Raw genomic sequence first — 13,953 nt, 5'->3', positions numbered from 1 at the left:
CAGGTTGAGACTGTTGGTTGAGACTTCAGGGGGATTTCTAGTTATCTTTGTTCAATGCTGCCACGTTTTCCTTTAAAAGTTGGCTTTGGGAAAGCGAGGTAGATGGCAAGGAAATACAATAAGAATAATAAAATAGAAGGCAAGAAAGTACAATCGGCTGTAAAGAAATGGAAGTAGATGGCTTACGCCTTCAAGTCGTCTTAGGAAAATGCATGAGGGACGGTGTATCTTCTTAACATTTGTCAACCGTTCCTCTTGAGCCAGAAACGAATGGTCTTGCACACTATTCAGTACCATTCAACGGCGATATTAGCAGCCTTGCTGCTCTGTTTGAAAGAGTCCGCGCGCTGATGAGTAGCGGTCGCCGCCCTGTACGACCTCGGCGTGTACGTCTCGCTTGAAGTGAAGCGAGGCATCCCAGTAGGACAGCGTGTAAGATGGACGGCAATCATCTGACGTCGTGGCCAGCAAAAGAGGGTAGGCGAGGAAGGCCCAACAGAACGCGTTTTCTCTCTCTTTACGGCCGCGCAGCGGTCAGTGTACGAACGGCGAGACGGCTGTACGACAGGCCGGGGTATGGGGAGGGCCGAGTAGGGGCCCAAAATTAAAGCGGACGCAGAACCAATACGGTATACTATACGCCTTGTCGCCACGACGCGCCAGCATGGGCAGTCGCGGGGACATCGGTGTGGGAACCAATTGTAGACGCTAAGCTCCTACATGATCTAGGGAGAAACCGACTGCCAAAAACCGCCTCGCGTGCGCGAGGTTGTAAACATTTACGACGCATTCATCTGGCGGGGTGGCAAAGACTGACAGCTAGGCGCCGGGGTCGTTCGTCGATCCCCCCTCTCTCTCTCTCTCTCTCTCTCTCCACTTATCTTTGATCCGAAGCCTGTGGTGTTATGCTCTACGGGGGAGAGGTGCCGTCAGAGGAATAAAGCGGGGAGGGAAAGTTTGTAGCCGGGAGTTTGATCTCTATGCCACGCAATATAAGCCGCGCGCTTGACCGGCTGTAGACGTATAGCTTATACGAGCCTGGAGTTTATATAACGAAAACGCTCTAGATTGGCGTTTATAACCCGATGCCATGGCCACGCAGCCTCGTTCGCTCGATGATGAGCTACTGTAAACCTAATAGGACGTTTACCAGGATATTGCGACTGCTCGCTGCAGGGGTGGTCGAACTCGTACTATATACCACGTTCAAACTCTTAATCTGTACGGTAGTCTAGGCGCGTGCGTACTGTTCGACGTGCGAGGGAGCAAATACCTCCCGTGTTGGCGTGTGATTATATGTGGCGGCGTTGTTGCTGATCCCAACAAGCAGCAGAGCAATATAGTACGGAAATTCGCGTCGTATACGCCTCTGCGTTTCGCACGACAGTCGGTCTTGTTTTCTATATGGCTAACTAAGATGACTGCTTGGCCTTCTTGGTGAGATGTGATAGAAGCTCAATGCGAACGAGACGAGGACAGAGAAGAGGGAGGCTCTGCGATGAACCTTCGCCCGCCTTTGCCCCCCCTGAAGGGGTACCCTGCGCACGCCTATGCGGTTCACGGTGTAAGATCCTGTTGCGTAGTAGTGGCAAGCTGTAACCAGAGGCGCGTTTGTATTGGCGAGATGTGGTGCATGCTTACCTACACAGAATGCCATTCCCAGGATTTGGGGACATGGGTAGCATATACAGTAACTCTAGGGGACATCTGTGCTAGGCGCCATCTCTCGGCGGCAGCAACGGCGTCCTGCCATAACTGAATGGAAAATAGGCGAAAAAAAATCGTATCTTGTGAAGAAAGCTAGTTATCAAAAACAAGTCCGGGTTACGTGCAACAGAGACCCACTGGAACAGTTTGATAAAATTGCAGTATCGCACTACAAAGCGTGTGGCTTCCCGGGACAATTGAACACCGCCCATTAGAAACACATGGGGCCCCATAATGAAATATTAAACTCTGGGAAGCCGCGTGGCTTGTAGTCCGACACTGTAATTTTACCAGAATGTTCAAATAAGTCTCTGCTGTGTAGAACGGGGAGTCGTTTTTGATAACTATCTTTTTTGAAGCGGTGCGACTTTTTTTCACCCATTTCCCATTCAGTTACGGCAGGCCACCGCCGTCACCGACCAGAGATGCCGCTACGTTCAGATGTTTCCAAAGCCTTTTCATGCCCATGTCCCATGTTATCCAATTCTGCAACCCGTCTAAGCCGTGGTTGCTTTAGGTGATTGACAAGAAAACTCCATTGCTGGACTGTATCTGTGAACTGGTCTCAATTAAATGCATGGCCGACGGAAATAAACCAAGCGGTTCGAACGAGCAGTGAAGTACAGTGGCATATAATTACCACTATGCTTTGAGCTTTAAACTTGTCCCGAGGTTCTTGCAGTCATGAGTGTGGTATGAAGGAAGCATCACGAAATCTCAAACATGTAACATCTTTTAGCTGAACGATGAAACAATGCTTAATTCGCCATATTGCGATTTCCGCATCCAACACGAATAAAAATTAAAATTTAATAATCATATGTTCACACTTTTATTACCTATAACGTACGCGCTTTTTCTCAATTTCTTTGTTTTATTGCGATAGCAATTATATGGACAGTCTCGGCTGGAAAATGTCCGTCCCCGTCGCCGTCATTCACCGTATATATATAAGTATGTACATATATATAGAAAGGCGACAAAGAAAAATAATTAAGAAATTCTTTCCGACGCGCGGAATCGAACGGGCGCCCTCTCGCTTTCCAGCCCGCCGCGTTAGACGTTAGGCCACGACAGCACCGTCTCTCAGCCTGCTAACGGCGAGCTATTTATATACACCATATAATTCAGCATGCTTTCTTAATGGCCTGCGCGCTTTAGAGATCGTCGCCCCGCCCCTGCGAACTCCGTTGCTGTTCGCTCTACTGTAGCTCTACAGGGCGTCGTCGCTTTCGTGCGCTTATCTCAAGGAAAGAAGGGGCGGCCGGTGGGATGCTTCGCTTCGCTCGCTGCAGCGGCCGCGTTTGCGAAAGGAGCGCGCTGTACAAACAGAAATAAGTAACAACTGTGATAATTAGTTCGCGCTCATCTTGTGTGTACCTGTTCGCTTGTTTCGTGCGTCCTGCTTTATGTTTGAGCAGTGCGCTTCAAGTGTCGAGCTGTGACGCATTAGTTCGCGCTGGTCCTGTGTGCGTTCTTTGGGCTCGAGCGACGCGCTGGCAATTTCGAGCTGCTTTGCATTCTTAGCGTTACATTACAATTTATTGCTATCGCAATCATCGCTTCGCCGTTGCGGCGAAACTGTGACTTTTTTCTTGATAAATGAACACTGCCTGCACTTTGAAGTCACGGAGAAAATTTATTAGATGCAAATTTGTGTCGAAAGAATAAACGGCTAGCGATGTGAAGGAAACCAAAGCCAGAAGCAATGCAAGAAACACGCTTGGTTTGGTGACCATTCGTCATTCATTGCAGAATAGAAGGGAAAAAAACGAAAAAGAAAAGACGGGATGGAGTCGCACGCCATGTCAGGGTTGCGCCATTCAGTGCCAGAGTTTTATTGGCTCGCCGTGCAGCCTTCTTCTTCTTCTTCTTTTTTAATTGTTTTAACCCTTAGGGGTTAGTCACTTCTGGAGGTTCGCGCCGACTCTGTTGAGGTTCCGGACGCACTGGGCGAGGCAGGCGCTGTGCACGCTGCGGCACTTGGCGTAGCCGGACTTGTTATCCGAGGTGCGGCCGCACTCGAACACCAGGGGTACGCAGGTTTCCACGTAGCAACCTGCAGCGAACATGGCGAAAAAGGCGCTTAAGTGAATCACGAAGAAACGATCGCCGATGATCGTCGACGCAAACGAATAACGGGGCGTTTCCTCGCATGTTTATCCGCTATGTGGTGGATTCTTGGCCCCTGGCAATGCCGCGTCTAGATCAATACATCGACTACGAAAAAGGAGGAGATGGCTTTCGCCTTCGAATCGTCATAGGTGAATACATGAGTTATCCTGTGAGTTTTTCTTGAAGTCAATGGCGTCCGTGTAACTTTCAAGACGTTTTTCAGCTGTTTGAGATGCTTATCTTTATGGACTCAGTAACTTGTGCTGTCGCAGTACTTACCAGCCGCAGAAACCACGAGGGCGCAAAGAGGTAGATCCAGTTCGAGACTTGGCTCTGCCGACGTGATTGAGCGAAGACACGATGGCAGCGTGAAAGGAGAAAAAAAATAAAAATAAAAGATTATGGATGCTCAAAAGGGGGTGGGGAAGACCCCGTACTACTTTCATAAAAATAAAAGATTATGAATGCTCAGAAGGGGGTGGGGAAGACCCCGTACTACTTTCAACCGCTTTAGTGTTCTTCAACGTGCAACGAATGCGCGGTAAGATATGGCCGCTGCATTTAGTATCGAACTCATGACCTAGAGCGCAGCAGCGCGGTATCATAGTCACTCAGCGATACGACGGTCGATGACGACATCCTCAAACTTTATGGAAATGGCTCAGCTGGGACGCCTTTTCAGCCCTTGTTAGCTGCAGCATTTCACGGTAGGCAGCAGTACACGTCAGTCACTTCACACACCTAATTACGACTCCAAGGCTTCAGGAGCAGCACCGGGAAAGACGGGGTGGGGTAAGGACGGGGCTGCAATCCCCCCCCCCCCATCCTAAGCTACTCACATGTGGGTGAGCCCCCCCCACCCCCCTTAAGTAAATCCTCACGCCGCCCCTGCAGCCTTTCTATAGTGTGGCGTGTTACCTACATTTCTTTTTTGAAGCCGCTAAGTGGCTTCTCTTATGCGACACCCTATACGTTCGCCTAGTGTCTTCCGTGGCTACTGCCCCGCTAATTACACCTAAATTACTAATTAGCGCGAAAGGACATATACAAGGAAGTAGGGAAGATTTCTTGCTCTTGCATATCTCCTTTTGTGCTGTGCGTTATTAACATTTTCCAACTCTCTCAGTAATTCATTCTTATTCAGACTCATTAACGTCGTGTAGCGAGAGACAATCGGTGCAGCGTTTCCGGTGCTTCACGGGCAAATGTTAAAGGCATGCTTAGGTGCCTCTTCAAATTCCGTCTCCTTAATAATCGAGATTATTGCAGTTCGGTTATCTTTTTTTTTAAAGCATGGTCATTAGTTATGTGTTTATTGTGACATACGGGTGTGGGTATTTAAATATATTTTAATCCAGCAAAATAGACTTGTCGCGATTGTTGCGAGGGTTTCTTGCGATCGCCTGCTAGGCCTTGTGTGTTTGTTGTGACGATACAATAGGCTTACTTGAACCTTCCGGGAACATCTCATTAATGTAAATGAATTTGTAGCTTTACGTGTCAAAGCCGCGAGATGTTTACGATACACGCCTTAGGGGCGGTGACTTCTGTATAATTTTCCCCACTTGGGGTTCTTTAACGCGCACCGAAGTCTAAATCTGCACGGATGTTTTTTTTTTTTTTCTTTTTCTACATCTATTCTGCCATATCTAAATGAGACTGCCGCGCCCGGCAATCGAACCAACGTTATCGTAACATTCAGCAAAGCGACCATTGAGCCATCACCGCAGCTGCAAACAGCGCATGCGTTGGCGCAATCCGTCCTTATCTTCACATTGTATTTTATTACTCTTCGTGCGCTTGTGACGATTAAGTTTCACTGATACTGTTGTGATTTCTTAATAAGCAAGAAGTAGCTGGTATAAGACATGATTCTAAGATCTCCTACACACGCATTTATCTTTACGAAATTACTAGGCAGATTATCCTTGTCAAGGGTGATAGTACAGCGAAATTCAGGATTTTTTGGAACGCATATACCACAAGCCTGGTAGATTCCAGGCCACTTTTTGTCCTCACGTGACCTGGCGTGGTGACAACAGGAATTTCTTAGTATCGGTGTTACTACGTAACAGTCACTGAGTGTATTGTAAGTGTTAACGCTGGCCACCAGGGGACGTGGCCCTCTCTTGTCAACTGCGGAACTGAGTGAAATCGAAAAGGCTGATTACCATTGGTCCTCTTACCGGCATCCTTCGCATTGGCTCGCTTGGACCACCACGCTGAAAAAAAGGAAAGATAAATAAAGAAGCATATTGCAATATATAGCAATGGTAATACTAATACAACTGACGTCCAAATCGGCTACAATTTTTCATTCATAATTATTCTAACGTCAGAGCATTTCTTTTGTAAGTACGGGTCCTGAGTCTTCTGAAATGTAGCCGTTTACGCCACATGAATACATTGTACGAAGCAAAAGCTAGATCGAAATACAAAGCAAACGAACAGCGCGATAAGCACAAGCGGAATGAGAAGTTTAAACGACCACTCAACGAAACTTCTTGTCACGTGAGGATTTTTCTTTTTTGTTTTGTTTTTTTAGCCCCACCACGTTCGATTTCGTTCACAGGGATTCCTAGAATCCACGCGGCGCAATTTTTTATGCGATATTTATATCTTTCAACACTTATTGTATATATTGCGTGTTGGAATAACTACTGATAGCTTGCACGCGACTTCATGGACGCAAGCTCTTAACGTACTGGTACTCCAACATGGCTGATTTGATTACGGCAAGGTCGCATCAATAACGTTTTTTGTACTCTGTACATGTACAACGAAAGAAGATGCGTGCGATTTACTGATAACATTAGCGTCAAATCACAAACTTCGTGCCCTACATTGTTGGTAATCCGCCGTGGGTGTTTCAGTGACGTCACTGCAAGCCTTCTATGTGTGATCATTCGAACTAAGGCACCAGACGCACCACCCTGTGTAGAGGCCACTCCTGGATTTTTTTTTTTCAGGAGACCTTCTGTAACTATACCCCTTTTCATCAAACTGATGTCACGTAGGGTGTACCCGCGCAAGTAAAATGAGAGAGATATATACATAAAAAGCAAAAATTGAGAAAGGAACTGTTAGCCTCCGTAGCTGCCTGTTGGCAACTCTGCGCTAGGTTTAGACTAACAAGGAAACGAAAACTTCCAGTAGCGGTCCAGCGAAGAGACTTTTAACACGCGCAAGCACTTGGGTACAGCCAACACAACCCATATAAAACTCACTGCTGTAAAGACTTGATGAAAACCGAGCTGCGTTATACACTGACCCTAGGTTACAAGTGCTTTTCTAGGCGAGCCGCGGTAGTAAACACGGTCGGATACTCACTGTTTCGTTTCTCGGGTTCCTTCCACGTGGACCCGGAGGAAGAGAGGGCGGCCATTTCATCCTCCAGAAGAGCTGCGAAAATGTTTTTGTTATTTGTTTCTCTATATGCTCATTCGCGCCTGCTAGGTCGTTGGTGTGTTGTTTCACCTAGATGCGACTTTGTATCAGACATTTTCTTGCCCGTCTGTTTGTTTCTTCGTTCGTCGGTCATCTTTCTTTTTGCGCCGGTACACTTTCTTTTTTTAATTTCGAAAGTCTGCCCTCAGGCTTAGTACAATGCGGTGTCATAGATGCACGTACAGATAGTAGCCCCGCCACGGTGGTCTAGTGGTTGTGGCGCTCGACTGCTGACCCGAAGGTCGCGGGTCGAATCCCGACCGCGGCGGCTGCATTTTCGATGGAGGCGAAAATGTCTGAGGCCCGTGTACTTAGATTTAGGTGCACGTTAAAGAACCCCAGGTGGTCGAAATTTCCGGAGCCCTCCACTACGGCGTCTCTCATAATTATATCGTGGTTTTGGGACGTTAAACCCCAGGTATTATTATTAGTACAGATATTAGGAAGTGTAAGAGTGAACCGTGGAACGGCCCGGGAATCCAGCGATCAAGGTCGGGCAGTCTGTCAGGCCCGAGGCCTGTTGCACGGAGGTGGCGAATGTAGTAGGCCTGTGCAAGTCCACAGCCAGTGTGTCGCAGTCACACTGCTGAGTGGGGCGTCACAAAATTGGCGTGATGCACCATACGGGCCGTGGTACTGTTGCGTCTATTACGGCCAGTCTATTACGGCGTCTATTACGGCTGGAAATAACGCAGTTAGATGTTATTTGAGCATGCCTAAATATGCCTTATTGACATTTTAATGATTAGGTGAGTACTTGTCGAGTTAGAAACATAATTATGACTAATTAACTAAACCTCATTAACGAAAAATTAGTAGTGGCTACCACAGTACACTGAGAACGACATGTACTAGGTGTGCTTTGCGTAACAACGTTCCTCTGTTTTTAAACCGTGCTGCGTGATATTTGGGACACCCTGTACAGCGTATGTAACCAAAAGGAAACCGCGCTGCAGTCTGCGTTTAACAGAATAAATAGGCAGCGTTTCGCTCGATATTTTTTTTTTTTTGGTAAGTTCTAACTTTAGTGGAATGCAGGACCGGCTGACTCACGATATCCTGCGGGGAAAGACGGTAACGACAAAATAGAAGAGTTGTCTGCGTGCGTAGTCTACGACATTTAACAGCAAGGCCAGTTCTTTTTTTTAAGAGCTAGGGGTGCACGAACTTCGTGTACGTTGAGTGTACATGAGACTGTCTGTGTGATCCGTCGTTAACGGGAACACCAAACACTTTCGCTCTACTATCAAGTTGGTGGCGCGTATAGGCCAGATTATTTCTACTCTCGCATCCACGTTTAGAGCAAGCATGCACAATCCTGATCCCAGTTATCATCGGTAAGCGCGGCTAGCGCTAGAGACTGTGGGCTTTGTTACGTCATAGCTGATGGCGAGCCAACACTCTCGGCCAGCGCAGCCAGCATGCGATAAGTACAGGCCGGACATTATCGTGGTCGTCCGTTTCATGTGATAAGCAGCCCCCCATCGAAGATGGCTACCCCCTGGAAGCGATGAAAATTCTGGCCTATGTGTTATACGTTGTATTCGTCTTGGTTTCTCATTATGCCTTCTTTTGAATCGTGGAAAATACTTCCCCGTTTGATTCCCTTCGGCGCCTGATCACTTGACCCATCGCAGTGACCCTATACCCAACGTTCCTCCGTTGGGTATGGAGTCGAGAATTCGATTCGTTCCCATGACGACCGCATTTCGATAAAGAAGGGTGGTACGATGATATATTTTTTTTTACGTTATGGATGTCTTTAAGTGATCCAAATTTAAACCCGAACAACATACCGCCTCTTAACTCACAAGTCAACTGTACTATTTGGCCTCTAAAAGCAACCACTCAATTGATGACAGCTTTCTTTTTCTAAAGGCTCATCCACACTTGCGACTAGCACCGGACGCGCGACCATTTGCGACTGGCGACCGGGAAGCGGCTCAGGCTGACCAATGTTCACACCTGTGTGCGACCTGTACCCGTCGCCACACAGAATTCACATATACCTGCATTGTCATTGCCCTATAAAATAAGCTAGCGCCCTGCTCCTGCCTATTTGATTGGTCCAGAGAACTGCGACCACAGTCGCGCGACTGCAAGATCGAGCAGCACGTGACTGAGTCAAAGCAGTGGCTTTGCGACCAAAGCGGCTATTTGCGCCTAACTCGGTGGCTCGACCGGTGCTATTCGGAGGTGTGAACGAACCTTAAAGCTTAACCTGTATCAGCATGTCAAGTATGTTTACTCTCTAGCCGTTGCTATTACTCAATCTACACTTTCGATGTATGAATCGTGTACTTATATATTGTGTGTGAGCGCGGCAGGCAATTACCGTTGGCGAGGATGAACTCCAGGGCCATCAGCACCATGGTCATCGCCTGGAGAGTTCTCCGGCCGCTGGCAGGCAGTTGGACGTTTCCCATCGTGATGGCAGCACCTTTGTCAGTGCACAAGTATAGTTTAAAGAAGTGAGACAAGGCGCTGGATGTGAAACGAGGCTGCATGCGCTTGAAATTCACTCATTATGACGTCATTAGTAGATGAACGTGGCACGAGTTGTTTATTCAGATCATACAGCAAACGTTTCAACATATGTCTTCCCTGTTTTACAGCATTCATTAAGTACTACAAGCCAACAGTGAAAGCAAAACTATAAAACCTCAGTCAGTGGTAAAGCGACGTCGGGCAAATGTGTTGAGCTGAAAAAGGTTGTAGCCTAACTCAAAGAGTAAAAATTAATGGAACAACAGGTGTTGAACACGCAGGTTTTCTAATCTAAAGCGTCTCATTTCTCCACCACCTTCGAGTGTACTGTCCTTTGATGGGTTCTGATTTCGCTACGATATTTAAAATTTGCCGTCCGTCCTTTATAGCCTCACATGAAAAGCCCAGCTACGCTTAAATCTCCTAATCTAAAAAAATGTGATATAAACAATAATTCACGTACTGAATTGCAAGAGATACCTTTCTGGTATAGTATTTAGTATTATGAACTCTCTTGCGCTTGCCAGCTGCGCGTCTAGCCGCTATCACCTTTAAAAGGTAGTTTCAGTGTTCCATCTCATATTGCTCACCATTGTACATGTCATCTGTATGGTGATATTTAAATGAATTCTTATCCAGTAGAATCTTCTTATGTATCATTTCAAATTGAAACCACACAACTAACGCAAAGCGCGCGGTTTCCATAACATCACCGCCGCGAAACGAGCGCCATCACTCGGAGACGGAAGGAAACGGGGGGATTTCGCGCAAATCCTCTGAGCTTTGGGAGCACGCGGAAAGGCGCGCCTGGTCTCGGAGGTCCTGTTATAGGACCACTGCGGGGGAAAAAAAAGCGCGCGAAGTACGAACACGGTCCGTGTGAAATTTTCTGGAGACGGAGAGCGAAGAACGAGAACAGTTGCTTAATATCGGCAGCGGGCAACCGTGGCTGCGAGTGGTCAACATTCCCTAAAGGTGACGGTTGAACCGCTCACTTCTGGTTGATGGGTTTTACGAAGCGCTTGCGCGTCGAAAAGAAAAAAGAAATAAAATGACTGAGGAGTTGCTTCTGACTGTGAAGGCTCTTGATCAACTGCATTGCCGTATGCAGCGGCAAAGAGTGCCAGGAAAGAGTGAAAAACTGGGGGAAAAAGCTGCCTCAAGGTTGCTGTCTGTTCATGCCACTTCGGGACAATTAAGAAAACCACCCACACTCGAACTTGCCCAAACATGCCCCTCGCGAATTTCTTGCCACCAGCTGGGTAAACGATGAAAATACAGCCCCCTCCCCCCGCCTCCTACACACATACACACGAATCGTTCGAAGGGGAGGACGTCATAGATCTCTGTAGGACTCAAACGAGGGTCTTTCCAAACTTACAAAACAATAAAAAAATTTTTTCGACGCTGTATCGGCACGCCTGTCCGTTGTATGGCGGATCGCCATCGCTTCACTACATTTCGTGTGGTTGCTAACACAGATTGCCAAATTTAAATACATATTTAGGTCAATTTAATGTGCCTAACACAGGGGTCTCAAACTCACCTGAGCCAGCGGGCCGCATTCACCAAATGAGTCAAACAAGAGCCGGGAAGTGAAGAAGGTGGAAGCGGAGAGGAGAGGAGGCTTGAACAAGAACACGGCTAATCACAGCTAACATTGCCATTTGAAAGGAAGCCTTTCCCATATCTCACATATGGCTCATTTCTCGGGGACTTGCAGTCAGGATTCGATAAACATCGATAGCAATCTGCAGAATGGCTGAAATCTGGACGCCGATACTAAAATGGTAGTTTTAAAGCAAAAGCTGTTAGTCAAACCATGAAGACGCAGTGGTGTTGCAAAAAACTATCATCATTATGAAACGGGTATGTGCACAGAATTCGGGCAAATCCCACTACTCACCGCTCCGGGATGGCCTGTAAAACGCTGATGGGTGACAGAACGACTACAGAGAGAGAGAAAGGGCGAAAAAGAACAGAGAGACAGAAAAAAAGACAGATATAAAGAAAAAGAGGAGATAAATTCTTGCCGAAAAAAAAAATCTTGCCATGGCGGGATTCGAGGCCGACAACCCTCGATCCGAAGGCGAGCTTCCTACCCACTCGGCTATCCAGGCATGCTAGTAGGGCATAGCATAGCCTTGTATAGACGGCAGTGGTATCGCAAAAAAAAAAAAAAAGCTCTCCGCGCCCCGCCGAGCACAGCTGGCGTGACGTCATGTAAAGCCGCGCTCTGCCATGGAGACCACCGCGCATAGCATCCCATGCCAGTTTAAAGCCATGGGACGACCAAAGAAGATCCGTACACCCGAGGAAGAAGCTTCATATTGCGGGGCTCGTGTGCTGCTGAACGAGGGAGCGTATCCGTTGTCGACGAGAAGATCCAGCCTACTAAGCTAGAGAACTTGAAGCGAACCGGCGACCAAGGCAAGATCCACAATATGCTAGTCAAGAAGAGGCAAGGAAAAAAACCAAGTGCAACGCCAAGTAAACCTCTTGAATCGACCAGCTTTGCTGTTTCAAAGCCTTGCGCGGCCAAGTGCAAGCTTCGCCAATGTTTTTTCCACGCTTATGCTTCAAACACGTGGTGGCCACATGAATAGATTGCTTGAGACCAGTCACGTCTAGCTCACGGGACCCGTAGACAAATAAAAACGTGAAGTAGGTGTTTTTATCAAAAAATAAATAATAAGGATAGGTGCTTTTATCAAATAGTCAGGTTTTCAGCAAGTGCCCCCCCCCCCCCCCCTCCGAAAAAAAATCCTCCCTACGGGCCTAGCTCACGGACATCCTACTAAGAAAACAAAAAGGAAATGTCGGACGAAGATAGTCATGTGCGGGCCGGGCCGCTAACGAAAAGGATCCGGGCAGCGTGTTTGACATCCCTGGTCTAACACTTTCGAGCCATGGAAAGCACGGCTCGCCAGCTCGGACCCGGAGGTGCCGCTATCGCTTCTGGGTCACGTCAGACAGGCGGCAGTAGCAGTGGAGCCCTTCGCTTGGGTCAAGCCCAGCCCACTGAGCCCATGACCCCTTACCCCAAACTTATCAATAAAGTTATTCTTTTTTTTCTTCTTGCAGGCCATTCAAACAGGGAAGAGAATTTTCGGCTTTGGTGAGGTGATAGAAGGACATTTGGGGTGGCCTTTAACTCGCCGCCGGTGATCAGCTGGAGCGTAAAGCACAATTAGTAAACGGAGTATTTCTTTTTTTATTTCGAAGCCACAGCATGAAATTGAGGTACAGAAGTGGTCGTCTGTTATTGTTTTCCATTTAACCTCAAATGTTACGTTAGAACATTGCTGTAGCTCAACAAATTTGTTTTGAGCTCTAGTTAACGAGCATATCTCCCAACCGAGGGCGATGGCGGAACACGCTGTTTAGCCCGATCTACAGCACCAAACTGAGCTATCCAGCAGGCCATGGAGGATACGGAAGACAAGGTCTTCCGTCCTCCATCTGAGCGGTCTGGCCAGGACCAACTACTAGCCGTATTTTGAAATAAAAGTGTTCATTTATGCACAAGCACACGCGCTGCTGAACTTGTATAAAATATGGTAGTGGGCTTCGAAACATTGAGGGCCATTCATCGCGTCCTAGTGGTCAAGCCTTTTACTCCGCACTGTAGGATCAGCTATCAATAATCAACATATGTGTACCCCCGCCGCGCCGTATTTCTGCGAGCGTTACCCTGAACGCCTGCCGCCAGCGCGAAGGCTCTTCCGACGTTGTCTCTCGTGTCAGGAACGGTGGCCCGCATTCTTTCTGTTTCCCCGCGTGTGTACAGTGCGTATTTGCACTCGGAGCATCCTCGGCCTGTAGAGAGAGCTCTTGGCGGGCAACCTCCCTCTCCAAGCATACGAAGGTTAAGGCACAACGCTAATATTCGGCTGTGGTAGTCTGCTGTATATAATTATCATGATTCTCGTCCCGATTCTGAAAATGGCTTTAAACTTATTCATCTACGGGCCCACCAAGCTGCACCACGCAAACGACGTTTGCGACTTGGGAAATACGGATCCAATTGCTAAGTGCCAATTTCCTTAGGAAGATTAGTACAAAACAACGTCTGTACCCGAGATCCTTAAGTCTAACACAAGCGAACGCTGCACAAACTCACCAAGTCTCTCTCCCGTTCGTCCCGAAAAGCGGAGGCCAGAGGCTCACCACACTCGACTTCAAATACGGGGAGCT

The 13,953-nt window shown here is 47.6% G+C and overlaps 1 protein-coding gene across 5 annotated transcripts in view; it reads right to left on the bottom strand.

Moving 5' to 3' along the window:
* Positions 1 to 3,515: 3,515 nt before the first annotated feature.
* The window catches only part of LOC119404128 (uncharacterized), a 59,158-nt gene continuing 48,720 nt past the window's right edge, over positions 3,516 to 13,953 (bottom strand). The window contains exons 2-6 of one of the 5 annotated variants that reach the window (XM_049419215.1): positions 9,605 to 9,709; positions 7,153 to 7,224; positions 5,994 to 6,044; positions 4,102 to 4,155; positions 3,516 to 3,766 (exon numbers count right to left, since the gene is read on the bottom strand). In XM_049419215.1, the coding sequence (XP_049275172.1) occupies positions 3,612 to 3,766; positions 4,102 to 4,155; positions 5,994 to 6,044; positions 7,153 to 7,224; positions 9,605 to 9,695 (423 nt within the window). In that variant the 5' untranslated portion in view covers positions 9,696 to 9,709 and the 3' untranslated portion in view covers positions 3,516 to 3,611. The remainder of the gene's footprint in view (positions 3,767 to 4,101; positions 4,156 to 5,993; positions 6,045 to 7,152; positions 7,225 to 9,604; positions 9,710 to 13,953) is intronic. The other 4 variants (XM_049419216.1, XM_049419213.1, XM_049419214.1 and 1 more) reach the window with 4 other exon arrangements.

The sequence above is a fragment of the Rhipicephalus sanguineus genome, chromosome 9 (genome assembly GCF_013339695.2).
Source record: "Rhipicephalus sanguineus isolate Rsan-2018 chromosome 9, BIME_Rsan_1.4, whole genome shotgun sequence".
Classification (NCBI taxonomy): Eukaryota; Metazoa; Arthropoda; class Arachnida; order Ixodida; family Ixodidae; genus Rhipicephalus; species Rhipicephalus sanguineus.
Note: the sequence above shows the minus strand (reverse complement) of the source record. Positions and strands in the feature narration are given on the sequence as shown.